Here is a 27948-nt window from a genome sequence, read left to right as displayed (position 1 = left end):
GCTTTCTCTGTGCCTTTGCTTGCCCTTGCAGAAACAAGCCCAAAAGGACCGTGTTCCCTGGTTAATAGTGGCCATCCCGCTGGTGTGCCTCTGCGTTTTAATACTGATAGTAGGCCTGACCTTCATGGTGCTCACGGCCAGGAAGAAACGCCAGTCCGAGGGGGCTTACAGTCCCAGCACACAGGAGGTGGCCGGGGCTCGCCTCGAAATGGACAGCATGCTCAAAGTTCCCCCGGAGGAACGCTTGATATGACCAAGGGAGTCTTGCTGATCAGCTGACCAGAGGGACTGCTGTCATTGGTAGAAAACACACCGGACTTTATAGCGGTTTTCCTATCTGTGAGCTTGTTGAATTGCAAATAAGGAAGAAGAAGAAAGGTGAAATACTGCCCCCTCCAGGAGAGGGACTTTTGGACAAGTGTTGCTTTTTTGCTTATTATCTCAAGATATCAGGAGTACTTAAATTTGAACATCATGAATGTACACACTGTATTGTTGTACAGTTAACTTTATTGCATATTTTAGATTGTATATCTTAAAACATTTTTTAATGTTTTGGAAACAGAATATAATATATAAATGAATGCAATCTTTTTAAACATGATTGTATTGATCTAAATTCTACAATTATAAAAATTGTATTGGAGATTTAAGATATTATTTTATATTTTATAAGATGCATTCATTCAATGAATTGAATGCTATTAAAAGTACATTATCATAAATACAACTAAATACAATATTTAAGGGAATAGTATAATATATTGATTGATGGTGATTTGTCAAAATCGAGATCAGATTAATTACAGAAAGGGACCAGGCAACACTTAGATTCAGGTCTTAATTTTTAAGACGTTTTGTTGTCTTTGTTGTATTCGTATGTCTTAAAAAAAGACTGCGGAAATTGTTTTTCAACCATTTAACATCTGTCTCAAAAAACATAAACACAAATACAGAATGAATTGATAGGCAGGCTGAGGCACGTTCCCCTCTCAACTGTGTTCCAACATCGTGTTGCCTAGGGTACTGTCAGAGCTATGCATCCATTTTGGGGATGACATCATCAGAGCCTGATATAGGCCTTATTTCCACCCAGTTGTTGGTTCATAAATGACTACTGAATTTGTACATAGTTTGTAATCCTGGGTTTTCAATATTTTTTGATATTGAGCACCTAAAATGTAACGGGAAAAAAAGAAAGTGTCTCTGCTCATATGGTAGGCCTACCTCTAAGTTTACACTAAATAGTACTACAAAGGCAGAAACCACGTCAGAGGAAGGGTCAGGAGCACAGAGGTGAAAAGAAAACGTCAGTGCATCCTGTAGGCCTGCTGCTTCATGTTGAAATCGTCTAGTCACCACTTTAGCCTTACCAAGTCCAAAACTTCTCTGATGTCTCCTTGTCGTCAAAGTCTACTGAGTGAGGAGCTTTGTCAGGTGGTTTAAGAACAACTCGAGACAAACATGAAGACCTAGGATCTAGAGCTGGACTTCAAGATTGTGCAGGGTGAACTGAACAGGTGATGGTGGTACAGTCCCATCAGCTTAAAATAAAATTATATCATACACTGGACTAGTAATAAAACAATAACGGAAGGCTGCTACTGTAACTAACTCATAACCGCACAATAAACAACCGTAAACCGATAACTGGATGGAGGCTTAGGCTAACCCATATTGCTATAACACAGACTTTAGGTTGGGTTTGTCTGGGGTAGCTGTTTACCATGTCCACCATTAACATTGTATATTTATACATATTGTATATGCACGTATTATGTTTATTGTGTACTTGACAATCATGGCATTTAGCAAACTGATATTGCAGATCTGGTTTTGTATGCATGTTGCTCTTTGTCAAATATCCACATCCATATTTATTGTTTCTACATTTCTCTTTTGGTTTACCCACAGGAAGCCACCTGGCTATACCATAATGACACTGGTCTTTTTCTCTATTTGCCACAGAACAAAAACAATAATGTATAGTTAACAGACTCTGAATGTCCATTCAATGATGTCAGAACTAGGAACGATTACCAGGGACCTCACATAGCATATCACAGTTTAAATGTTGTGACGATAAGATATGTATTGTGACACTGTAAATATTGCGATATGATCTCGCAAATGTTTTGTGCGATTTTATATGATATGGTTTCAACTTGGGGATGGATTCTACAGATCCATGTGTGTCCGCGATTGCTTTTTTGTAACGGAAGCGGCCATGTGTAACACGTGCAGGGACCGAAGTGCCAACTGGGTAGTCGGTCGTTGGCAGGTGATTTCACATAAGTGGAGAGCAGGTTAACTAATATATCTCTTAGAGGTTGGCGGTAAGGTCAAGATTAAAGGTTTAATGATACGATACTATCTGGTGAGGTTTATAAGGCAAGAAATTGTTGTCGTTTTTGTTATCACGTTGGTAGGCTACTACCTATCGTTAGCATAATGTCCTTGAAGAATTTTCACCTGAAAACTAAAAGCATATGGTGGTAAAAACGTTTCAAATTATGTCTGCAGGGTTTTCTTTTATGAGGTGTAATACGATGTCTGCATTTTCTTTGTCTACTGACTAATTGACTAGGCCTAAATATTGTCTTTGTTTCTGGTAACTTTCTCGAACTTTTGGTTCCTACCTGTTTTCATCAACGGAGTGGGCTACTGCTGCCTGACGCTCTCCAGTTCAGCTCCAGCTGAAGTTACAAACAAAATTGTGGAACTTAATTAAAAAATGTCGATTTCCCCCGGAATCTCCATATGTAAATTGAGTCGTGAAGCCTGAGATGGGCGTGACTCGGAAAACAATACAGCGCCTCTCTAGGTCGGTACGATCAATTTGCTACTAAGATTGCATTCATTGGTGGCTTCGTTTTGTGCGGCTACATGAAAATTCAATTATTTCGAAGGTAAAGCTTCACGATACATACATGAATCTAGTCGCCCCCCCCCATCACTCATACAGATAGCTAAATAAATGTGTGATGTGCCTATTTGAGGGTATAGATTTGACACACATTTTTTTGGGAGGGGGATTTTATATCAGTTTCCATCGGTTATATAGGCCTACACTAAATTCTTGAGAGATGCTTGTAGTGTTTCATGAGAGTTAAAGCGCAAATAACTGCACAATCCGTGTGATGACTCAGTGCTCATGTATGGCTTTGTTGCCTTTAATAAAAAAAATCGTGTACATGCCTGCTAATGATTGTGAGGAAACTGCAAAAACAGTGAAATTAGCACTTTCACTTTCCCTTTCGATTCACGCCATTTAATTCTCAGTGCTATAGTGTGAAAAATGTAAGTAGGACAGTGGTTTTTATAGCTTTAAAGAATATAATTTAGAAGCAATAGTCTCCCAAAAGATAAGCATAGGTATATTCAACTTAATGGAACAAGAAAAGAAAAAAATGCAATTACCAAAATATGGACAGAATATATAATTTATATACATTTTCCTGAAGCAATTACAAAGATGAAATAATAAATAATAATCAGCATCACATGTGTCTGTTTTGCACAACATTGTGGTAACATTATGTGAACGAATGATGTCATTTCGGGTAACACAGATCTTCAGTCATACACAGCATCCTCTTTATACACAATCACACATGTGCTTGACCTGAAAAGACACTTCAGTTCCAGTCACTTTTAAGCGACAAGATTTTTGGCATCACCACACAATGATCCCAGAGATGACCTAAAAAGCAGTAAAGGAAATAGCAGCAATTTCGGGACATTGATTTGATCTGTTTTGGTGTTTAAAAGTCAGAATGGAGCCGCTTGAAATTAATTGTGTAGGACAAACAGTAGTAAATATATATATTGGCAATGCGAGTCACATTACCAGCACATTTAGTTCAGTTATAAGACTTAACATAAGACACAGGAAAAAGGCGAAAGGAAAATAACAGGGTGGAGAAAAAAAACATTGAAATTGGCAAAGGGTAGGGATTCATGATTTATGATAACATAAAAATATCTTAGAATTTAAATTCAAGTACTAATTTTTAATTTCAATAAAAAATATTTGAGGAAAATTGCAGTAACTGATGTACCACAAAAACAGTGGCTAACAATGTTTCAGTAAGTATTTCATTATACATTAAGTTTAGTTAATGTAAAATAGTTATTTTTCTCTATTCAAACACAAGGCCACACTTATTCACACATGATGGAGGAAAGCCAGCGATGAAATGTATTTTGGTGGATCTAATAAAACACAAGTTTGCACAAAGCTACCTAAGGACTATGAGACATTAAGATCAGGTTTTCCGTGAACCATATTTAGCATGATCTGCAGTGCCACTAAGCTGTTTATAAATATAAGTGGATAAGCTTTTGTACAGATGTAAAAAAAGAAAAAACCTAATTTTGTGATTCAATACTATGATGTCAACTATGGCCTTTCACTCAAGGTGGGCAGCCTATTAAAAGTTACACATCCACGATAAGCATTTACGTGGAGAACTACGTAGCCTGAAACAATAGGTGCAAAGACTTGTCCTAACGATGGATAACAAAGAGTCATGAGTTAAAACAGGTTGAATCTAAAATTGTGTTGGCAGGGGAAAAAAAACACAGGGCTCCAGATCCTCAAGTCTGAAACGTACGCTCACTTGTCCTTCATCAGCAACTGCTGCTGGTAGTTGTCGTGGAGCCACGAAGAAGAGCGCAACGCTTCCACAAACGTTCAGTCAAAAGTCTCCCACCTCGTCCGCAGATCCTCCGCCTTCTTCCTGGGGGGCTCCGAGGGCTTGGTCACCATGGTCAACAGTTCCCCGAAGGGATCTGGCGGTTCTCTCGCTTCCATGGGCGCTTTCCCCAGCATGTTGCTGGCGTGACTGGGAGCGGCCGGAGGGTCCAACAGGCTGGAGAGGGAATGGTTGCTGGCCGAGGAGTGGGGCATTCTGGGGACGATGGACGGGAAGGCGTGTCGCACCGGTCGGAAGCTGGCCGGTAGCGTGGCGCAGCCCGGGGGCGGGTGCCTGTAGAAGCCCGGCAGCGTGGAGATCATGTGCGGCGGGGTCGGGGCGCGGGCGTAGCCGGGCGGGGGGGGCCCGTACGCCACGCCGAAGGGGTTCCGGTCCACGGTGGGCGAGTAGTGTGTCTGGGGGGAGGTGTACTGGAGCGTGGCGGAGAAGGGATTCAAGGAGATCGAAGGGTGTGGAAGGAAGGGAGGCAGACCCGGCGGATAGGGCCTGGCCGGAAGCATGGGTTTGCCGGAGGGCAACAGCGCGATGACCTCTCGGTCTTCGCCTGAGGTAACGGCGCGAAGGTCCACTGCGGAGCTGCTGCTGAGAGGGTCCAGAAGGCTCAGCAGATCTTCCGTGTTCTCGTCGGCCTTGCAGGGCTTCAGCAGGTCTTCGTCCACGCTCATGCCCAGAGCGTGCCTGAACTCCTGCCCGCCGCTGCGAGACATCCCGTTACCGGCCTCCGGGGGTCTGCTGCGGGGTTGGACGGCAGGGGGCACCAGGGACAAGCAGGGCTCGGGGGTCTTCCTCCCTTGGGGCCGGGGGATGGTGATGTTCCCTTGGCTGGGGTTGGAAGGCTGCGGGCCGGTGTCGTGTCCGGGGCTGGAGGTCTCGCGGCTCTGGGGCACTGGCGGCGGCGGTCTAGGTGGCGCCGTTCTGGGGCCAACGGAAGAGGGGTCCCATAGGGGTGCGGCCCTGTCGTCCGTGCCGACGCCCCACAGCTTGTTGTAAGGGTTGGTCAACTTGAGGCCCGGGAGGGTGCGAGTGCGATCGCCGATGTTCAGGTCCATACGCTGCAAAGTGAAGAAAACAGATGGAGAATAAATATATATATCCAAACAATAATGTAGCGTTTCCAAATCTGCGGTTTAGGAGCCCACTTAGGGTCATATAGATATAGATATATCGGCTATAGATATCTGAAATAATGCAAAAGCTTCTGCATGAACAAATAGACCATCAGATCATTTGTAGCATTTGTACAATTTCGAAAGTTTGGGTGGGAATAATTTTGAGACTTAAAAATGGGTTCACATGTTCAAAAGGTTTGAGCGCCTCTCACCAAGGGAAAAGGTTAGAACATATGGCCAAATTCTTGCAACGTTTGAATTCAATAATCATCACATTACTAGACAGATGTGGGGTACACCAAGCTTCTGAAGGTAATCGCCAATACGTTGGTCAGAAAGGCCGGTGTCGGTATAAGATATGATATGTATAACTTTATTTAAAGACAAATACGATAGCCTCAGCATCATTTGACAAAAGGTCTCTGCATTCAGGGCCATCCTACCTGGTAGGTGAACTTGGCTTGGAGCTCCTCCAAGCTTTTGGGGGTGCGGAGGTCCTCCAAACTCTTAGCCAGGCTGACGGACGGGTTCTCGGGCTCGTCCTGGCAGTTGAAGATGTCCCCCAGCAGGTTCACGTTGGAGAACTTCTCCGTGATTGGGCTGGACGGGGCCGTGTGACGCTCTGTCCCCACGCCAGGCTCCTCCCCCCCTTCCGCTGACTCCGCCTCCTTTAGGGAACGGTACGGCTGTGGTCTGCGAGACATAATGTAAATCGGCTATAGAGAGAGAGGGAGAGTGCTAGCATGTGCAGGCAGACACACACATACACACACATTTATTAAAATGAATGAGCAGTGCATGCAGCGTTCAGTTAAAAGGCCAATTAGGTGAAATGCGAAGCGGATCAAAGACGGGGCGTACATTGGCGACCATTCGAAAGGGACTGAGAAGAAAAGGTTGTCAGGGAAACCAGCGCCTGAGTGGTCTTCATGCTGGAGCTCGTCCCCGGACGAATCCTCAGACAGAAAGACTGTGTAGTGGCGCGTAGGACGCATAGAACTACAATGAAAGCAGGGAGAGATCGGAAAAGACAGAAAATACAGACCGGGCACGTAGATAAAGAGAGGAAAAACCTACGATCCGTAACGACTGCTCCACAACCACTGATGGTAATAACTAAAATCTCACCGTTCCTAAGGCTTAGTAACACAACTCAAGTATTTATTAGGAACCTGCTTTGTTTTATCTACTAACAATTAGGCATTATAATTCATCCTCCTGTTATTTCTGATGGACAGAAGTGCTCTACATTACATTGCATTACATAAATCTACTAGGGACAGACAATAAGACTAATAAAAAGGTCTCCTTTTAGAATTTATTTTCCAAGATTACCAAGGAGGATGCAAGAAAGAAAAACAGATGGGAGGCAAACTCATAATTCGAATACATTTGTCTAAATAATAGTAAAGAAAATGACTACTGTCAAGTTGCCTATTCATTTACGTGGCATGACCGAAAACAACACTGGGTGGGAGCACATCTATATGGATTGTAGGTCACAATCAATTAAAAACTGATGAGAAGAAAGGAGTTAGCCGTAGAAAGTAGATTAATGGAAAGGTAGATTCGTAATTGCAAAAACTGAGATTCATATTAGTGAAAAAGGTTAGAAATTAGCCTTGTTGGCTAAGAATGCTAATGCCATTATTAAGTCAGCTGGGTTATTGATCAGAATGTAGAAACAATGTTTTGCATTTAGCTAATCAATATTAAGTAACTCAATTATCTGGATTGGATTGATATGCCTTTCACAGAATAGGATGTGCTTACTGGTCAGGGCTGTCCAAACAGATATTACCCACAGGTCTCTTCACCAGCAATGGTGGCCGAGCCTACGAAAACACAAAAATAATACACATCCAACTTATTCACAGCACTTTCAAAACCATGAGCCTTACCGGTCCCAAGTCTGCTACGAGCATTACCGGTCCTAAGTGTGCTACGAGCATTAACGGTCCCAGGTCTGTCATGAGCATAACATGTCCCAAGTCTGCTACGGGCATTACCGGTCCCAAGTGTGCTATGAGCATTACCGGTCCTAAGTGTGCTACGAGCATTACCGGTCCCAAGTCTGCTACGAGCATTACCGGTCCCAAGTGTGCTACGAGCATTACCGGTCCCAAGTGTGCTACGAGCATTACCGGTCCTAAGTTTGCTACGGGCATAACCTGTCCTAAGTCTGCTACGGCAGTGTTTCCCATACATAGACCATTGTGTGGCGCGGCGCCACAGAATCAACATCGAGCGCCACGAATTGATTCTTTTTTTTTTTTTTTTTATAATTTTTTTTTTTTTTTTTTTAATATATATATTTTTTTAATAACGCGATTTGGAAATCTAAAAATCGTTCCGTCCATTCATCTCTGCATAGCACTCGTTCTCCCTGTCATTCTCACACACACACACACACACACACACACACACACACACACACACACACACACACACACACACACACACACACACACACACACACACACACACACACACACACACACACACACGGAGCGAGAACGACGATGCTAACACATGAATCCACCGATGTCACCCGTCGCTTAGCAACCGGACACGCTGGGGTTGTTAAGTTACCGGACTACTGAAACTACTACGGAGTGATAATAACAAAGACGTGAATCAGGCAATAAATCCAATTTCCTTGACAGCGGTAAGGTTCGGTGTGCATTAAAGTACAGACGGAGTGGACCAATTGCGAACTACTGCAGCTGCTCCAAGTTAAACCCCAAACTAATCAGAATAAGTATTTATAGCGGACTACACCACCTATTCTATTCTGCATTGAATTATATTCCGAACCGATTGAGGCATATATATATATATATATATATGATACTACCCCCCCCCCCCCCCCCCCCCCCCCCCCCCGCACCACACATTGGTCCTTGGTCTGTGGGAAACACTGTACGGGCATTACCTCAGTCTGCTACAAGCATTACCAGTTCTAAGCCTGCTACGCACATTACCGTTCCCAAGTGTGCTACGGGCATTACCGGTCCAAGGTGCATGGTGATTGGCCGGTTGCCGTCGTCCCAGCTCTGCAGCGACGCCTCCCTCCGGAGTGCAGCCGACGATGACATCATGACCGCTCCTCCCACAGTGGTGTTGGTGGTGGTGGAGTCCTCGTCGATGACGGGGGTCCCGGCGGTGGAGTACCCGTTCTCCGTATGCTCCTTGGGGGAGAGGAGGAAGGGAGCACATGTTGGAGGTGGTGGAGGGATGGAGATCGTCAGGGTGACGGGATGAAGATAAGATAAGAACTTTATTTCATCCCATACATGAGAAATTGTTACAGCAGCCCGTGGAATATAGAAAGATGCAATAATAAAATAAAGCGTAAAAAGTGAGAAGCAATACAAACATAAATAAAAGGGAATGATGAAGGGAGACAGGAGGAAACAGAGTCAAACATCCAGGACGGAGAGAGGGCATGTCGTTGTGTTAACATGGAAGACGGTAGAGTGCACCGGACTGGTTTTCATGCAGAGAAATTCATGTACCTTTTGCTTGAGTCGGCTCTTGACTTCTTTGATGCCCATCCTGGCGTGGTCTTTTGCCTGAAAAGGGTCAGAAACAAGGAACCGTTGGAGCAAGCTATAGAATGTCATAATGGTCCTATATGCTAGCGTGGGCGGTCGTCGTCTAACCCAGTACTTTGAGACACTCATATTGTTGTCATGGCTACACTATGAAATGGCAGCTTCCACTAGTGTGGCTGTTGTTCAGAGAATAGGAGAATAGGACATATGTGCAAACACACAACGTGATGATGAATCTTTTCCGTGTTTGAGGCGCTTGCCGGTTTTATATATCCATGCATTTCTCATTCGACTTAAATTGTCACGTCAAATGGGGCTTTTGATTATTTAATGTTGTAAAAGATTATACATGAACGCAATGCCCTTACGGAGTCCAGCATAATGAGCAAATGATTGAATGCTTTGCTTTTGTGGGCGTTTATTATGAGTCACTTTTCAATGCAAATATGGTTAATGGGACTGACTTGGTCACCTCTACTGTGACTTCATGAAGATACAATTAGAAACAGCTTGTAGAATCACCCGATTTCCAATTGATTTACACCACAAAGAGCTACAATTCAACACAGCTTTTAGAACCATCAGATACGAATTAGATGACATCACAAAAAGTTGCCATTTAAAACACCAAATGCTTTGTAAGGACCTTTGAACAATGTTTGATAGTTTTAGTAGAAAATCATGTGCTTACAAACTTGTAAACCGTTTTCATAGCTGGATTGGCCTTCGTCTTTACTGTGTTGTAGATGGCCCCGCCTCCTTTCTGTTAGAACAACAACAACAACACGTAACAATTACACAGTACACCATCACAGATATTATGGAACCATATTGGATTATACTTAGACTAAGCTTGAAGTTTAACACGGCAAACATAAAAAACATAATTACCTTAAATTACAAAGCCCAATGGTTGGATTTGAACAGGTTGTATATGACGATAAGCGGACTGTAGCTCAATGACGAAAATTATTTATTGTAGGACACTTCTTGACAATATTCAAATAACTTACAACAGTTACAAAGTAAAGATGGTTATTCAAATAATTCAAATAACTAGTTAAAAAGTAAAGACGGTTCCACAAGTTCCACGACACTCACCTTGACTGTGAAGAGCCATTGGTGGTAGTTCTTGTCGCTGCCTGATGAGAGGAAACGACGCGTTAAACACCACTGCACGTTTTCCTCCCGTTTCAACACGAGCCACCTCTCCCGACGCCTCGGCCCAACTCACCTGCGTATTCTCCCATGTTGATCTCCTCTTCAAAGTCATCGCTGAAGCCTTCCCCTGCATTCAGCAGGTCCAGCCGACCGTCTATAAACTACAGGTTCACAGTCCACACCCAGAAGAGAGGAAGGGAGGATGGCGCGTTTGAACAAAGAGAAATGGAACGAAACACGATGCACGACTAAAGATAACCACTTATCAAAGTGCGTAAGTGCGTGAAGGTAGATAGGTGTGCGTATGTGTAGGTGTGTGTGTGTCGGTAGGTGTGGGAGTGTGTGTGTGTAGGGGTGTGTGTGTTTAGGGGTGCTTGCGTGCGTGCGTGCGTGCGTGCGTAGGCGTGTCTGAGGGAGTTTGTGTGCACCTGTTTGAAGAGCTGCAGCTGGATGGCGCTCTGCAGGAACTGTCTCATGGCGCTGGAGCGATGGCTGACGAAGGTTTCCTCGCTGAACGTTATGGGCTCTCCCTGCAGGAGAAGAGAGGACGAGCAGCATGGGAAACAGTCGGCTATAACACTCCATACGGTGTCAGAAAGAGTACATGTTCTCATAAACTATGTGCATGTCTTTGGCTTTGCTTAAACCGTAAACCAGGGGAGGTTTTACAGGACAGAAGGAACCCCAAGGCATCTCTTTGACCCAACAGACCCGATAGCGGCAGAGCCATGCAACATCTCATGCAGTTTTGTCGCGTTGTTACAAACATGTTACAAACATTGATGTGACGAATTATATTTCAGATTATAACTAACAAACAAAAGTTGTTGTAATGAATTTGACCTGCCCTTACCTTTGCGATTATTTTTCATATCAAATGAATAGTGTTTAAATGAACAGCGTTTAATTTCATTGAGTTACTGACCGCTACGATCTGAAGGGCGTTCCGGTAGCTTCCGAACAGCGCGGCTTGACTCTTCAGAAACGCTCGCGCCACACCGTTCCCCGTCGTCGTGGATACCTTCTTTAGGCGGTTCTTTAACGACGCTATCTGCAAGTAATCATTTTTAGACCAAGAATGCTCATTGAAAAATAACACCACATACAGCAGGTAATTGCTATGGAAACACTAATCATATATTTCATAGAATTTCTAACCCAAATCCCATCAGATTTTCATTATTAATTAATTATTTTATAATAATCTGGTATTAATACTTTCCCTGATAATACCCTTGCAATAAATACTTTTTATACTATTCGTCAACACACTACATTTCAAATATAAGTTGTGTGTGTGCGTAGGCCACCCACCACATCATATGGAAGGCTTTGGAGGTCGTCGAAGGGGGTTTCCAGTGTGTTTGTGTCCACGTTTAGAATCACCACATCATCCAGAGCCATCCCTCTCACTTTCTAAACAGGACGCAGATACACATTGACCTTCAAATACATTCAGTACTTATGATGAACATCAGGGCATGGGGGGTTGAAAATTAGTATTAGAATATCGGTCTTCAGGTGGATGGGAAATAAACGATGGTAAAATATATAGAGACAGTATTGCTCATGTAGCATAACCTACCTCCATCAGACTGGTATGTACTCCAATGAGGTAAGGCATTGGTGCACTGCAACAGATGATTCAACATGAATTAACATTAATGAGGGTATGCACTGCATAACATTGATATGATACACCATATACGTATAAAAAGGTAAACAGCTCAACATCCCTGCAACTATATTAAATGGTACTATATTTGAGTCATTAGGCCAACCCATATCACATGAATGTTAAACCTTTATATGCTGTTCTATTCTAAACTAAGGAAATAAAGTACATAGCAGAACATTTATACGCTGTCAAGTGTCAACAGAGAATCTAAATATGTGGTTTGGGGTATTACTAGCAGCGGTTTAATTGGGGAAAAACATTCTCAGCCAAGGGATGGCAGGAAACACACTCACCAACAGTAGTCGATGAGGTGCTGAGGCAGGACTGGAATGTACACGTGTTGCCAATACATAGGATAGAGCATGCCTGCTGACCCATGGATGCAAGCCGTTAACTGTTTGAGGACAAAGTCGGTAGTAAGCATGGGATCAACCGTTCATAGCGGCCATCTCCCGTAACAGAAAGGTAGGAAAGTATATCCCAGAACATCAATATAGGAGAATTCTAGTATTAACTCTGTTTAAGGATTTCAATCTCGTGACCATAACAAAGCTGTATTATGGCGTATTATTAAACGATTTAATCCTGCACTTTGTTACTTTTCTACTCCAACTCAATTCAAAAATTTCCGAACTATAAAGTTTCTCAAGAATATGAAGTACCCACCCGTGAGTTACGTCATGGGTCTTGACCCATGAAATTCTCAGACATAACCATCGTCTCAAAATGATATAGCTATAACTGTAGCTACAACTCAAGCCACTAGATGCTGCTAATGGGTAAACTTATACTACAGATTTAACTATCAAATGTGTTAGAGCAACAACTAGCATTGAAAAAAATGCATATGCGCAGCATTGAAACATGAAAAAAGCATAGAAACAGTAAAATTTGTCAAAACACTCATCATCAGCATTAATTGTGATCAACAATGAAATCATGATAGTTGGGAGGGGGGATAGAATATTCTACTCACAGTGCTTAGTTTGCTACAACAGACGATGATTCGGCGCTCATAAAGCATACTAGCGTAAAGATGGAGCATGTTATTGACATCAACTGCTACGAAGTACTCTGTGAGGTTCCTCTGTAACAAAGAAACAAAACAATAAGTGGACTGAGACACTGCAGCAATGGAACAGCAATTAAGACACTGTATACAACTTGTCAGCTGCATTGCATTATACACGTAGTTCATTCTTGATTGTATTATATATAGTAATTATTCTGCACTACTCTAAATTGATAGTGTTTTTTGTGATTTAAGTACTTTATTTCCATTTGGATTTTTTATCTCGCTGGCATATAATACAAAAGCTGTCTGTTATTATGTTCATGCATACAAATAGATAAAGTGAAAAGCAAGTGTTTCTTTTAACGTTGTTGTATACAATGGGTGCATGGACGATGAGCCACTCACATTCTCTGGTATGCTAGGTAGTTCCCTCTTGTCAGGCACAGTGAAGTAGGAATGCTGCGAAGGGTCAGGAAGGGTAGATTGTGGAGAAATGGCCGAAAAATGAAAGAAAGAGAGGCATGACAGAGACAGAAAGGAAGACAGAGACAGAGAGAGTTAGGTTTTGAGAGAGATAAGTCTTTCAGGGCTATCAAAATATTCATCAATTATTGTTATAATTGAATGGTTGTTCAAAAAGGTGCTTGTTAAAGTGGAAATATCTGCGATATTAGCTTTGTTCTCTTTGGTAACACCTTTAGCGATGAGTGGTAGTCTTTCACAGAGTTACAAACAGTGTCGCAACCACCATGTATGTGACCCTGGGAGTGCTTGGGTACTGACTCACCACACTGAGGTTAACTGGAACTCCAGGCTCAGGTATTGGAAGGGTATGAAGTGTAACAAGAAGCTCTTGCCAATGACTGACCTGAAATCCACATAACGGAGAGGACGCAACACCAACGCGTGAGTCTTTTTATGCCATATTAAACCTTTCAAAAAGTGATTCGGGAAGTGAAGCAGATGCGAAAAGGAAGTGAAACTGCTGCCACTGACCTGGCTTTTCACCGTGTAATCAGCGAGTATGTTGAGCAGCTTGTAAAACACTTCGAACCATGGCAGATAGCTGTAGTCAAAAGAAGTACGACAACAGCAGCTTTCGTTTATCAGAAGGTACTTGATTAGAAAAGGTCAGTAGTGGTTACTACACTTGTAGAGTCTCTCTCTCTCTCTCTCTCTCTCTCTCTCTCTCTCTCTCTCTCTCTCTCTCTCTCTCTCTCTCTCTCTCTCTCTCTCTCTCTCTCTCTCTCTCTCTCTCTCTCTCTCTCTCTCTCTCTCTCTCTCTCTCTCTCTCTCTCTCTCTCTCTCTCTCTCTCTCTCTCTCTCTCTCTCTCTCTCTCTCTCTCTCTCTCTCTCTCTCTCTCGTCTTCCACCCCTTGGAACATGCCTCCTACTGTGGCGTAAAATCTGTTCCGTTCTCAAAGGCCCTTGACATTAACCCCTTTTTATTGCACAGAATACAGCTGACTGTGAGTGGAGCATGAGGACTCTTCCAATGTTCTGCAAAAGCTCAGAGTTCAAAATGTTGAAATGCTTGCTTTTGCACTAATGTGAGACTACTTCCGTCCCTCTCTTTAATCTGGACCTGTAACACGCTAGTGAAGTCATGTGTCATTTCTATTGTTGACAGGATGTTTATCTGAGGGTGTCAGGATCCCACCACGACCCCGAAGACAAACACATGTATTGTTTTTGGATAAGGAAACTGGATGGTTGTCAAAGAATATACAGGGGGGGGTGGGAGACATAAAGACATATTGTTTCACATTACATAAAAAAATTCTGTAAAGACAGTAATATTAAGCAAGCCATGAGACACTGATGAGGCAGAAGCTGCAATATGAGCTTCAGAAAGAGTCTTAAGGAAGTCAGGGTATGAATCAGAAGGACGGGAAACCAGTTTCTTTGTGATCCAAAGTGACTAAATCAGAGCATAACATGAGCCCTGAAAATCTGGTCATTACTGGTTGTTTTGTGCTGAAATTATGGATTTTTCTGAACCCAGAGTGGAGAAGTATTGACCAAACGGCGTTTAAAGACCAGTGTAGCCATTACCTGAGGATGCAGTAGCAGCTGTGAGCGCCAGATGAGAGGCGGCAGAAACCGAAGCGCTGTTTGCTCTCGATGTCCGTCAACACAAACGTGAAGTTCTGCCCGACATGATTAACTGTCAAGCTGGAGGGAGGATGCAAAATAAACAATACAAAGAGTGAATTTCACAGAAACAATCATAGTGTATGAGTACGACTCGAGTATGACTTTGTATGTTATGTGAATGTAAAATGACAATGTTTACGTCTACATATTGGATGAATGGTATCTGAACGTGTTAATACTACTTTGCCTTAATGTAATTGCACTCTATTTGTCTTAGCACTGTGGTTTATTTCTGATGCGTTATGTTTGGACCCCAGGAAGACCAGCTTTCTAAAGTGTTTACAGTCAACGTTTTCAGCTCCTTCATCAAACTAAAGGATCATGATATGAGTGAGTAGGTTAATCCTATCCAGCAAAAAATGTGTGTGTGTGTGTGTGTGTGTGTGTGTGTGTGTGTGTGTGTGTGTGTGTGTGTGTGTGTGTGTGTGTGTGTGTGTGTGTGTGTGTGTGTGTGTGTGTGTGTGTGTGTGTGTGTGTGTGTGTGTGTGTGTGTGTGTGTGTGTGTGTGTGTGTGTGTGTGTGTGTGTGTGTGTGTGTGTGGGGGGGGGGGGGGGGGGGGTTACCTGTCTATGCTGAAAGGGAAACAGAACCTGGGCACTGTCTTGAGGGTTTCCTGTGAGAATAAGAGAAACAACAAAGTATTTTAATAAGTATGTCAATGATGAGTTTGGCTGTATGGACCAACCATGTGCAGGAAGAAGCAGATGAACAGTTGTTATATAGTCTGTGCATCTAAAGGAAAAGAGGTACTGCTGCTCTATTGGCAAAACAAACACAAAACGTTAAGTAATTTAAGCTCGGTAGAAAGAAAAACGGGCTCAAACCTGTTCATTGTAGTCCACTGGGAACTGCCTCACCACCTCAGGACCTGAAATGAATCCCAAAGAAAATAGTCATTTTCCTCAGATTACAGGTTTAATGTTATTTTAATCCCATCCTGAGGTAATTATAGGGGGCCAGCTACATTTTCATTTCCAAGCACTGAATAAAAAAAAAAAACACCACTTGACACCTAGAGAATAGTTGTGAGAACATGTATAAACAAATAAAGGATGCAACCAAGACACCCTCCTAAAGTGCGATGGTGCACAGTAAAGGCTCAGTTACGGTTCCACTGTCGACGCAACGCAATGACCACGCAGACGCTCCGACGCAGTCCTGAACCTGTTTTGGTTCTGCGTCGGGTTTTAGGGAGCGGACCAATCCCAGCCCTTGCTGCTGCGTCGCCTCGACGCAAGGTTACAATTTTTGGGAGGCGCACGGCAGCCATCGCAGTGGACGCATAGAGGGTCCGCAAGGACGTAAGGGGTCCGTAACCCCCTTGTGTGGCGTCGACGTGGAACCATAACTTAGCCTTGAGGCTTCTCAGCCAGTGTTGCTTGTCACAACTAATTATCTTTACACAGTGACCCCACAGTTTTACTCTGGGGTCTCTAAGGGTTAAGGGGTTTCCCCATGTTCTTATTTACTTGGTTTGAGGGATCATACAACCATACATAGCATTCGCTATTATATGCAGACATACATAGAGAAAGAATTTACATTACTGTAAGAAAACACACCTGTTCCTTGAGTTCCTTGAAAGCTTACTTCTAGATAAACCTCGAAGGTGGACTCAGGATTCTCCCTGAAACACACAGATACAGTCGATGAGTTAAGGTGTGGCAGTGTGTAGGATGTAATGGCGTCTAGCGGTGAGGTTTGAGATCGGAATCAACTGAACGGATCTCAAGATAATACAAAAACTGGACCTCACACAGTTTATATCAGTGGCTAGCTACGCTTTCCTTTACAAGCATGTGCTGAAGGGCTTGGCTAAATGGCTATAGTACCACAATAATAAGGAAAAGTTTTCAATATTGAATGTTGTTATACATTATGGTGCTACTCAAAATTCAACGGTGTGACTTTGCAGAATCCCAGAGGAGGTTGAAGTAGAGGAGCCCAGATCCCCCAGAGTGCACTGGCCCTGAAACCCCCCAGCACAGGAGAGGAAGGTCACTAGGACCCAGGGGAGATGTGGAGAGCCGAGCCACCGAGCATTCTGTTCTTTGTACAGGAGGCCCAAGATGCCCTCACAAGCCCATTTCATCTCTACATTTGGGGCAAAACTAATCTCGGATCCAGCAGTGCCTTCATGTGAGAGCAGAATATCTCCGGGAGGAGACGGCACAGAGACTGTCCCTGAAGCGAGAAACTGCAAGGAGCGAACAGATGCGTTTCCTGTTTCGCTGCATTCTACCTGAAGAAAACGAATTAGCGGTGGGTGGATGAAGCTTTCAGAAGGGGATTTTAAGAAGAGCATTTTTACAGTGGCCAGCCAACATGCATTGCTTTGACACATTTAAAGACACTTTTATTTACAGTTTGCCACGGCAGGCCCCACGCTATGGGGAGGCATGAGGGGGCCTGACCGGCTCTACAAGACCCCTGGGGTCCAGACAGGAAGGCCAGCCCACTTCCAGTTTTCGATTGTTTCATTACAATGTGATTTGTTGAATCATTCTGAATAATCAGGCAATAGTCTATTCCTAGGATGACGGGCTGAATGTCTGGAGCAATGGCTGGGAGCCCAGTCAAACTAACTCAAAAAAGGGCCTAACCCAGAAGGAATTGAAATATGTTTTTTATACCTTTGTGAATTTAATGGAGGATGGTCTGGGTCATATCATGGAAGAACTGTACACCCATCCAACATATTTGGTGTCTTTCCCTACATTTTTGTGGTCAATCTTTTCAATAAAACACATTTTCAGAGGATATTCTAATGTTTTATACCGGATCTTTCGGTACTACTACCCCCACACACACAATGTTTGTGTCGAATTTTCAATTTACAGTGTGTGTCACACTTTATGTTTATGCAAATCTAAACCAGGAAATCTAAAGTTCCTCCAACAGCATACTCCATACTTCAGAGCAAGATTTCTCCTTGAGCAAGAGTTGGTGGGACACAATAACAAACAGACCTGATCAAGCCAAAGATAAAGAAAAAAGTAGTATTTCTCCATAGGGATCCCATCCATAACGTTAGAATACAATCTGAGCTGGTCGGTGGAAGAAATAAGTACTTTTAGAGGACATACTGTACATTGTGTAGTTGCCATGAAGGATTACACTGCAGCACGTTATTCGCGGATTAACTAAACCAGACTGCAGTGTTCTTGCTCAGTCGTGGAACAATTTCAAGAAATTCTTGTCGGCATTAATCCATTAGACTAGATTATCGGAAAATAGGGTCCTAAAAGATCTAAGCGTTTACATTTTTTTCAAAGACAGATATATAAATGAAATCATAAATGCGTGCCCAACACAAAACAATCACACATTTGCACTGAGTCAACCTATCCTTCTAAAAAAAATCATCATTAATTTAAAAGCTAAAGATATGGCCGATAAGGGTATTTATCCTTAACATGGGACTGGATATAGACTTAACTTGCCATTTTTTACCCTCGAATGAGGAAAGCAATACTATGTTGAAAATTAATATAGAAGGACATCATTACTTGCATAATTTAGGTTGAGTGTTCTTAAATAAGCATATAAAGCCATTATAATTCTTTACAGTAGCATGAATCAACTTTAATTGGCACAATTTAGGAAACGCTTTCACATGGGGCTCGTTCACAGGGACATTTTAGGCACTGGCATAAACTGTTACTAATCAATTTTGGGGTTCTTTCGGATCCACATGCGTCATGAACTAAAGCACAACATTCTACTATATTTGGGAGAACCCTGCTCCACAAAATATAGTGCCCAAGTGATTTCTAAGCAATCCAAGGACAACTTACAGGCAGAAGCACTAGTGGCCATCAATATACCAAACCTTCAACTAAGGACTGAAACATAGGTTCCAGAGAGGAAGAAACAAGGTCCGGGAGAAGTGGCGCTGCTGACTGAGCATATGGCAGGCACACCAGCCAACTCAGATCACATCAAACATGGAATCGAAAAAAAATGAATGCTGTCACAGGTCCATCACCGGATAGATTCCCAAAGGTGACAGATAACATACTCACATAGCAGGCACACACACACACACACACACACACACACACACACACACACACACACACACACTTTGGACATTGACCTGGATAGGGCCATGTGAGAGTCAGCATTGTTAGTCTGCCTTGGCCAGTGCCATCCTGAAGAAGACATTTTTAATCGCAATGCACTAGATAGCATATCATTATCATTTCCCAGCATGACCTCATATTGGCTGTAGTGACAAAATGCCCCTAGATTCTGCCACATTAACACATCAAACATCTGCTCCTAATGACCAGGCTTGCTTCACGAAGAGGGTTCAGCGAGGGTTTTTCCAAAAGGAGGTTATTGGGAAGATTGACAGTTCAAAACAACTGGATTTGTTCCTGTTCAAGAACATCACATGGCCCAAGGCGTCATTACTGGCTGTACCAACAAGTCAACCAACAGCACAACTGCTCATAAAGCATACAACTAAAAGAATATATGGATTTACGCAATAATAAGCATACACAAAAAGGTAGAAGACAAGGAAACATCAATAAACACACGTCATGACAGCCAATCAAATAACAGAGCAATTGCCACAACACCAAAGGAAATTCAAAGCAACCTTCTGAAACAAATACGTCTAGTATCCCAGAGGAAGCCAAGACACGGTCAAAGCGTCATAAGACACCAGTGCACCCTAGTGACTACAGGATCAATTGGGGGAAATAATCCGTTTTGATTTCAAGCAAAGGTGGTGTAACCTTCGTTCCTAGATATTTGTTTACATGTATAACTGAAACTGATCATGTAGTTTTGGGGAACCTCTTTGATTATGATGCGATATTACACTTTGAGCAGCGTCATCTCATTTACAGGAGTTTTAGTATGAAAGGATGGTTATCTGTTCTGTAGGTTAGTGAACTGCAGAATTCAAGATATTTTAAGATCTGCGATACTTCCAAAATATGACATTGATAGGTTTCATTCGTAGGCCTATTTACTCTTGAATTCAGAACACTTGTGTAATTCTAGTTAGACTTTTGCTCCAGATGACATGGTATCAAGAAACGCTATTGCTCACAAACGCTGTTTGCCGTTTTAAGATTATAATCTTAAACTATTGTCTTTGGTTTGGGGGGAAATGAAATGTAATGGCAATTTTGATCAAACACATTTTACTATTATACAGAGCTATGCACTGAATGATTGTTAAATGTATATAGCATCAGGGTTAGCTTAACCTGGTATTGTTTACACACGCACCGTTACATTTCTGAATGGCATAGCAAAGACTATTTCTCTACAAAACAAGTCACCCTGTCGCAACAAGTCGCGGCCTTGCGCTTCCGTTATCTCCCACAATGACTCAGTACGCATATTAATAACAGTGACGAGACATACATGTAAATCGCTATTATATTCTTACTTGATGCGGGAACCCATCTTTACATCTCAACTATATGACACAGGCGACGAACAGCGGAACACAGTCGCGTATTTTTCTAGTAACCTGTCAAACAGACTCGGGCAACGCCATGGTTTCCTTGCGTAGAACACGTTTTCTTCGCGGTGAAGTATGGTATTTGTAGGATGTTAACCTGCGTGAAATATGTAATCAAACGTGCTTTGTTGGCTTAGAAAACTACAAAAACAACAATACATATTTGGTCACGTAAGGTCACGTGACAGGACGGAAGGGTCTTACATTGCTGCGTAACAAAAGCTGCGTTCAAGGCGAATAAGAATTTGGAACCTTCCGACAGACGCCTCACAGCATTCGCGTGGTCTGAAGAATTTGAATATTAATAAAACTTAATACAATCGTTTTTTAAAGTGTTGTCAAATGGTTATGCCTAACTGCTTTTTATTTGGTATCTTAGTATTATCATTTAATATTGCGATCGATTACCATACTATTAATTGCCTAAATGAATTCTTGTGTCAATCACCAGTGTTCAGCAAATTTGTCTCTGGAGTATTTACTTTATTTGTGGGGCATTTGTGGTAATTTAATATATTTGATAAACTGAGTATGACCTAGCAGCAAAGCATATTTCATAAAAAGACCACTTCAGCCTAGCTGGGCAATGATAACAGTCAGACTTATAATAACATGCCTAATAATACTATTAGACATAGTCTAATAGTATACTGTTAGTATTATTACTATATTTCTACTTCGGTAATATAAAATACATATTTAATAAAAAAAATAGGTAATACAATAGTACACCATCCATGGCCATAACAGGCTCTATAGCTCACCCTGCAGCCAGAGTTAGGAATCACACCATTGAAGCAGAGGCTAAAGAAGGCATACATACAAGTTAAATGAAGAACCATTTGATGCCATAGCACATGCTGAACACGATCCACACCTACTATTACCACACTATATGAACGCCTCGCAGAAGTACTACAGATAAATAAGCGTACTAAATAACAAAGGACAGGACATTGTTCACATCTTCGTTAATTGTCAATTAATATGAAGAAATATAAGTAATCATTAATAAGCAACACACTAATAGGAAGGTCTTGAATTTGAACTCAATAGTTTAGTGTGTTTTATTATTTCTATAACAAACACTGCAGTATTGGACTTTCCGATTTGAGCCCACTGACCCAGCAATACAATAAAACATTAAAGGCACATTGCCGAGATCGTATCCTGTATTTCAGAGTTTATTCCAACCACTGGTCACACATGATCAATAGCACCTGAATTAACTTTAAAATTGCTGAAAACTCAAGGTATGTTCAAATGACATAACACATTCAGAGAGGGACGTTAACAGGTATAGGCATTACATCTTTATTGAAAACCATTCATTTTTATTGAAAAACATACCATATCTACTACTAGGTATAGAATGGCAAAAGGAGGGGGTGTTTTCAGGAACATAAAGAGACGGGAGCAGATTAGGACGTGTCCATGGTCTGTACGTGCTCTCCAACGGTGTCCAGGTTTAAGGGGGTTATTACTTTGGTCAAAACTCCAGTTGTTCCTTTTTTGTACTTGTAATCACCAGTCCTGGATAGAAGAAAATAAACACCTGAATTAGACAACTTTTCTACAGTGAACAACCTAGTGTTGAGGATCCATATTTTTTTAAACAAGGTAATGGTTAAATATAGACCATTTATAATTGGCATTTGAATTGACACATCATAAAAACCCATCCATCAAGATCACAGCACACCGATTTAACTCTGGGAACTCGCATGCAAGTTAGTTAAGTGACTTGAGGTAAGTAGAAATGAACGACGAAAAAACGTAAAACTTTCAGTTAAAGGATTAGTACACAAAACACAGCACAATATTAGAGGCAGGTGAGATGGACCGTGCCAACTTTGTACTTCTAGGGAACACATTTTACTTACTGGCATAAGGTTTCAAGCTCATTTACTCTTCAAGCAAAACAGGCAACAGGGTAGAAGTCAGGCATCATCTCTACAATTATTTCCAGCTACGATGCAGTTATGATTAAGTATCTGGTTTTAACCTTAATATCATCCAAACAGTATTTCAGGTTAAAAAAAATGAATCAGGCTTGCAAGCAATGCACCCCTGGAAACGGAAATTGTTACATTTTTGCAGTCTAATAACCTTTTAGAATCATAGAATACTAAGGTAATGGTATAACTGAATACTGAGTCAACTGTGTAATGTATTGAAAACCTCTATTTGCGAGTTTATTATCTGGTTAAGTTCCAGCTGTGCTATTTTTACAATTAGCATTCAAACAGCACTCTAAAGTGAAATTCAATTGTTTGGGCCCTGTTTGTCCTCATTTTAAGAACATTATTTACCTGACACCCTTCTTGTTAGCCTCATCGTGGGGCCTGATGTAATCCACGTTGCCTTTGGTGATGACACACAGGTCAATGTTGCTACCGGAGCCCAGATCATTGAAGATTCCTCCAGCGATAGCATCACGCACGAGCCTCTTGGCCTCTTCCACCTGAGGAAATTAAACGGGATGGAAATGGTAATCAATTGATCGTATTTGTTAATGCTTCAAACTAAATAGAATTATGCTGACATTACAGCAACATTTTAATGAGATTAATGGAGCTACTATCGTGAACATCCCTTTTTAATCAACCAAGCCGTGTTATAAATGCATGTCACCTGACCCCAACTTTGCATAAGACAAACAACAAGACTCGCCTCCATATCGGGCTTGTAGCGATCCTCAAATACTGCCATCGCTGCAAGGGACCCAGAACCTTAAAAAAAATAAAAGGATCAAAACGAATTCAATTCCATCGTAGCAGTGCTTTTCATTTTCAATATCTAAAAAGGTATTCTGCTCTTCAAACAGCATCCATGTGAATCGTGAACCCACCCATGGTGACATAGGGCAACTTGTCCGTGGAGCCGTGGGGGTAGATGCTGTACAGGTGGGGGCCCATACAGTCCACGCCCCCAAGCACAAGAGCAGCGCCGATGTAGCCCTGGTACCTGAACAATGAACACATCTTCATTAATAAGGGTACGACAAAGAATTGGGATGAAAGTGGACCAGAATTTAATGGTACATAGGAAAAGAAATCCAGACTAGTCTGCAACGCGTTTAAACCTTAACATGGGCTTTGTTTAAGAATGTCGGCATCACGTTTTAGCTTATTTTCCCACCAAGAAAGGTTGGTGCTTGCTGAGTTTGTGTTCGAAGGAAGCCGAAAATGCGCTTACAGAATCAAGCATCCACCAACATAATTGGTCGCAACAAAGTTACAATTAATTTAACTGAAATGCCCCATTCACACAGATTTGTGCTTGTCTGCTTGTCAGACTTTTGAATATTAATATAAAATCAGATTTGTCAGACTAGATGCTGGCTAACCTGCATATATGTGCTGACTGGATTACATTTTAGTTCATTCTGGCTGGTCATAAATAACAACAACCATTAAGACTGGTTTCCAATTGGATTCCTTTAAGAATTTTGTGGGAGCATTGGTTTTATCAGCTGGCCAGCGTGTAGAACAAGTGATAAGCATTAACGCACCCAACATCAATGTAGGCACAGTAATCTGACCCCAGCTGACTGATACACCAGAGGTCATTTTCAGTTTGTGCCACGAAAAACTTCCAATTTAAAAAGCCATTTAAACATTTACATACAGACGGAAGCCAAGCTACAGAGGTTCATACCTGAAAAGCATCTGCTTGAGCATGCGGTTAGCTGTAGCAACGCGAGGCAGCCTGCCGGTGGAAAGGCCGTGCAACTCTAGGTTGGAGGATATGATCTGGGTGGTCATCTCCGTGTCCGCAGCCGTGCCGGCCCCGCAGCAACTGCAGAAGCAAAACAAAAGTCGCATCACTACATGTATTCACAAACGTCCCAACTATAACGATGAAAGACACACCTACTCCTCATTTGCGACTTTGTTACATTGGTCTTTACTCATTTCAAAGTAAAGTGAGTAATAAGCTACATCACAATGTTTAGCCCACAAGCAGAAAGTGGACGTGCAAGCTGTAAGCCGACGAATGAAACAACACTTAAAGGGCACTTGCAAGCTCAAGGACCTATAAATATGAATTGATTAATGTTACCTATAAATGTATGAATTGATTAACGTTTCAAGCGTGGACTTGTAGGACCACAATCTCATGCTTGTCGACAACCTACGATTTCTAGTGAACCCAAATCAAAACTCAAACCTCAATGCACCGGGAGTACCGTCCACAGGTACACTAGCGGGTAAAATCAAGTACCAAGAGTTTATCATGACTAGTTAAATAGCTTTTTACAATGTTGTAAACAAGTGTGGGGAAATTATGCTTCTTTTTTAGAAGCATATTAGTTCATATTACAGTAAGATGACCCAGCATGCCAACATAATGAAGCTGCTTGCTTCAAAGCTCCAGTACTCACTAAATATTGGGTGAAATGTAGTGGATCTTTGAGCAGTTCTTGTCTGCCACGATCATTCCTTCAGTAGCTCTGGTGTCTGCCCCAAGGACAATCCCATCCTTCAAAAGACAATTATATACACCATCTTTAAATACATTTGGTATTCAATTATGTAGCACCTTAGTCCATTGAAAAATTTACTTCAAAAGCGTTAAAGATTTACAAAAATATTAGACAATTACTTTTCTTCAACATTGGAGATACTTTTGTTACGGACAGGGAAAGCAGAGCCTGTTGTTGATTCTTTTGACTTTTAAATGTCATACCTTTCCCAGAAGTCTGCCTTTAATCAATCATTGATTGCCCCTCTGAGTCCACTGAAACTAAGATCCTGTTAGCTGGGACATGGGTTGAGGCATTGAGGTCAGGGGCCCACATAGGGCCCCGTGATATGCTTATAGGGTTGAGTAGATCGATGACATCTAAAGATATTTGTTGATCTTAATTGAGTTCTTATTTTTCATAAACGTCTTGTTCATAGAAACTGACACCCTGATAATTCGTAGCCATGAGGAAACTACTTGGTGTATAGTAGAGCAATAAATGAACATACACTGAAACATTGATATTACTGGAAGATGTTTGGTTAAAAACTATGTGTGGAAGCAGCTGTAAAAGAGTTAAGTTATGGAAGCATATATGTAGCAAAATTCAAATGGCAATGCAATTTGCAATTCAATAAGTCATTACATTATGCAATTGACAATTCATTATGTAATTTAATAATGTAATTTGTAAATACGTCATTCAAAGTGTATTTTAATATGCATACAAATTACATTATTAAATTACATAACGAATTGTCAATTGCATAATGTAATGAATTATTGAATTGCATTGCCATTTGAATTTTGCTACATATATGCTTCCATATTAAGTTGTCGTTCCAAACATTTGACAGCTAAATATGGGGTAACGGGAACAGTGAGGTTAGTAATTCAGAGATCAGAAACGCAAAACATTTAATTGGACCATGCCCCGTTTTCCTCTTTACCAGATTGTTTCACTTACCTTGAAAACAATACCACAGATTGTGGTACCAGTTTTGCGTGCTGCAGGTACGCTGGATCCCAGCTTTGCAGAATCGGCTTCCAAAACTGCATTTCTAAAAATTTATCAAAAGGATTTGTATAAATATGGACAAGTAAATGCATCCTAGGCTATTTAAACACGTTGTCTTATATTTATTTTTTTACAATTCAAATGTATACTAAAATGCAATAAAAATGCCAAAGTGACGAAAATATTATCTTGTACTTTTGAAGGTTTAAGAGAGAGTTTCAGAGCGCCTGAATATCACTCTGAAACATAGTTAATTTAGGCCTGGTGAAATCAAATCCAAAATGCCAATATCCACGAATGTCATGCGTGAAGTTCGAAAGGAACCATCCCAACGTTTCACCTAAACTTGTCACTCATTCCTAAATAAATGGACTAAAATTAAATCAGTAACGTTTCATTGCATGACTGTGTTGATGTTGTATCCCCAGTGAACGTCTCATTCAGTCCATTGCGTTAGCAGAAGCTAACCTAGCATGCTCACTCACTGGACATAACTGGCAACACCATTTTTATAATATCAAACTTCTCCACAATGAGAAAATATTTGAATAACAAAAACTAAACTAAACTAATTAATTGTTACACTCTCGGACATTAAATTAGTCTACATTAATTTCAAAAAGGCATTTTCAGGACTAAAAGCCTTAGTCATTCAAGCACGTACCAGCTGTAGCGGGCTAGTAGCCTCATCCTAAGTACACCCAATCTAAATTCATACTTTTCCGAGCTTGTCCCTGATGTAAACTGCATTGCACATAATATGTCACATTCATATCCATCACAACCTTACCTTTTACAGTTTTCGAAACTGAAACCTCCAAGAGGTGCCCGGCTAACAGACAAAGTCGCCATGTTTCTTTTAGAATTAAGGTTCGTTTCCGGGAAGCAGTCGGCCCTGAGAGGATGTATACAGGATGTATGGTCACGACCATGCTCACGACAGGGTACGTTGTCATTTCAGATCCAAAATGAAGAAAATAATGCATAAATAATAATGCTTAATAATAACAAAAAAAATATCCATGTTTTTGACCACAAAATAAAATGTTGTTAGACTGTTTATTGTAGAGAACAGCTATTTATGTTAACCGGTCACCCGGATGTTGTGCATTCACTGGAGTAGTTGGTAAAACAATGCACACTGCAACTATTTTGGTATTCATGTAGGGGGTTATGGTAAAATGTAAGCTACTGCAGTCACATTTTTCAAACGCAGAAAAAACTGTTCAGAATAATTATTAACTGTACAATCTTTGTCTAATCTCTGTCCAATATGTAATGAATCCAAATGGGTCAAAAACATGTGGGACTTCAGAAACAAAAAATGACATTCGACTTTCAATAAAATGACCAAAATCCCTTCAAAGTACTTTTATGAAAGACAATTTATGAATTTATAAAGGATGATGATTTATGACATATTCATCATCTGAGTGATTTAAAATAACAACATGATTTTTTTCTTATTTACATGCCTTTGACTGTTCGATTATTTAAAAAAATAAAGGCCTATTTATACAAACATTCTAATAATCATCAGTGTAATTCCTGGCTAGGCATCTGACAAACAGATTTTA

At 41.4% G+C, this 27948-nt stretch overlaps 3 protein-coding genes and 1 non-coding gene across 7 annotated transcripts in view; 1 reads left to right on the top strand and 3 right to left on the bottom strand.

Annotated features, from left to right (window-relative positions):
* Window positions 1–27948, top strand: part of LOC132455842 (protein crumbs homolog 1-like) — a 140772-nt gene that overhangs the window by 13155 nt on the left and 99669 nt on the right. Inside the window, exon 13 of one of the 2 annotated variants that reach the window (XR_009525338.1) lies at window positions 32–2442. Coding sequence is in view for 1 of the 2 variants with exons in the window: in XM_060049861.1 (XP_059905844.1) it covers window positions 32–253 (222 nt within the window). In the remaining variant the exon portion in view is untranslated. Of the gene's footprint in view, window positions 1–31; window positions 3915–27948 lie in introns of those variants that run through there. The other variant, XM_060049861.1, reaches the window with a different exon arrangement.
* dennd1a (DENN/MADD domain containing 1A) lies at window positions 3139–21035 on the bottom strand. 2 transcript variants are annotated; one of them, XM_060049862.1, is made up of 23 exons: window positions 20809–21035; window positions 16958–17022; window positions 16220–16263; window positions 15959–16008; window positions 15294–15413; window positions 14235–14304; window positions 14026–14106; window positions 13644–13697; window positions 13200–13310; window positions 12517–12617; window positions 12131–12176; window positions 11860–11961; window positions 11471–11596; window positions 10974–11075; window positions 10619–10706; window positions 10486–10526; window positions 10076–10147; window positions 9346–9402; window positions 8839–9018; window positions 7601–7662; window positions 6689–6826; window positions 6271–6520; window positions 3139–5770 (listed from the first exon to the last, which is right to left on the bottom strand). In XM_060049862.1, the coding sequence occupies exons 1-23, from the start codon at window positions 20823–20825 to the stop codon at window positions 4697–4699; spliced, it is 3051 nt and encodes a 1016-aa protein (XP_059905845.1). In that variant the 5' UTR covers window positions 20826–21035; the 3' UTR covers window positions 3139–4696. The 2 variants fall into 2 exon arrangements, with proteins under 2 accessions (XP_059905845.1, XP_059905846.1); XM_060049863.1 differs by lacking the exon at window positions 6689–6826 and having other exon boundaries at window positions 20809–21033.
* Window positions 22174–27322, bottom strand: psmb7 (proteasome 20S subunit beta 7). Of its 2 annotated transcripts, none has more exons than XM_060049865.1 (8): window positions 27162–27321; window positions 26321–26414; window positions 25271–25368; window positions 24544–24684; window positions 23735–23850; window positions 23557–23615; window positions 23196–23347; window positions 22174–22416 (listed from the first exon to the last, which is right to left on the bottom strand). In XM_060049865.1, exons 1-8 carry the CDS (start codon window positions 27221–27223, stop codon window positions 22305–22307), a joined length of 834 nt encoding a protein of 277 aa, XP_059905848.1. In that variant the 5' UTR covers window positions 27224–27321; the 3' UTR covers window positions 22174–22304. The 2 variants fall into 2 exon arrangements, with proteins under 2 accessions (XP_059905848.1, XP_059905849.1); XM_060049866.1 differs by lacking the exon at window positions 22174–22416 and adding an exon at window positions 22454–22793 and having other exon boundaries at window positions 27162–27322.
* On the bottom strand, window positions 24333–24466 carry LOC132456695 (small nucleolar RNA ACA64). Its single transcript, XR_009525561.1, has one exon. It is a non-coding gene; the product is annotated as a small nucleolar RNA ACA64 (small nucleolar RNA).

Source organism: Gadus macrocephalus, chromosome 4 (genome assembly GCF_031168955.1).
Source record: "Gadus macrocephalus chromosome 4, ASM3116895v1".
Taxonomy (NCBI): domain Eukaryota; kingdom Metazoa; phylum Chordata; class Actinopteri; order Gadiformes; family Gadidae; genus Gadus; species Gadus macrocephalus.
The sequence above is the reverse complement of the archived record's forward strand: the minus strand, read 5'-3'. Positions and strand labels throughout refer to the sequence as shown.

Coding starts and splice junctions, on each gene's coding strand:
- psmb7 (XM_060049865.1), bottom strand. CDS start 27,223: ATGGCGACTTTGTCTGTTAGCCGGGCACCTCTTGGAGGTTTCAGTTTC. Junction 26,415..27,161: donor AGTTTCGAAAACTGTAAAAG/GTAAGGTTGTGA, acceptor ATAAATTTTTAG/AAATGCAGTTTTGGAAGCCG. Junction 24,685..25,270: donor TACATTTCACCCAATATTTA/GTGAGTACTGGA, acceptor TTGCTTCTGCAG/TTGCTGCGGGGCCGGCACGG.
- dennd1a (XM_060049862.1), bottom strand. Junction 12,177..12,516: donor CACCTCATCGACTACTGTTG/GTGAGTGTGTTT, acceptor CATCTGTTGCAG/TGCACCAATGCCTTACCTCA. Junction 7,663..8,838: donor TCACCATGCACCTTGGACCG/GTAATGCCCGTA, acceptor GTGTTTTCGTAG/GCTCGGCCACCATTGCTGGT.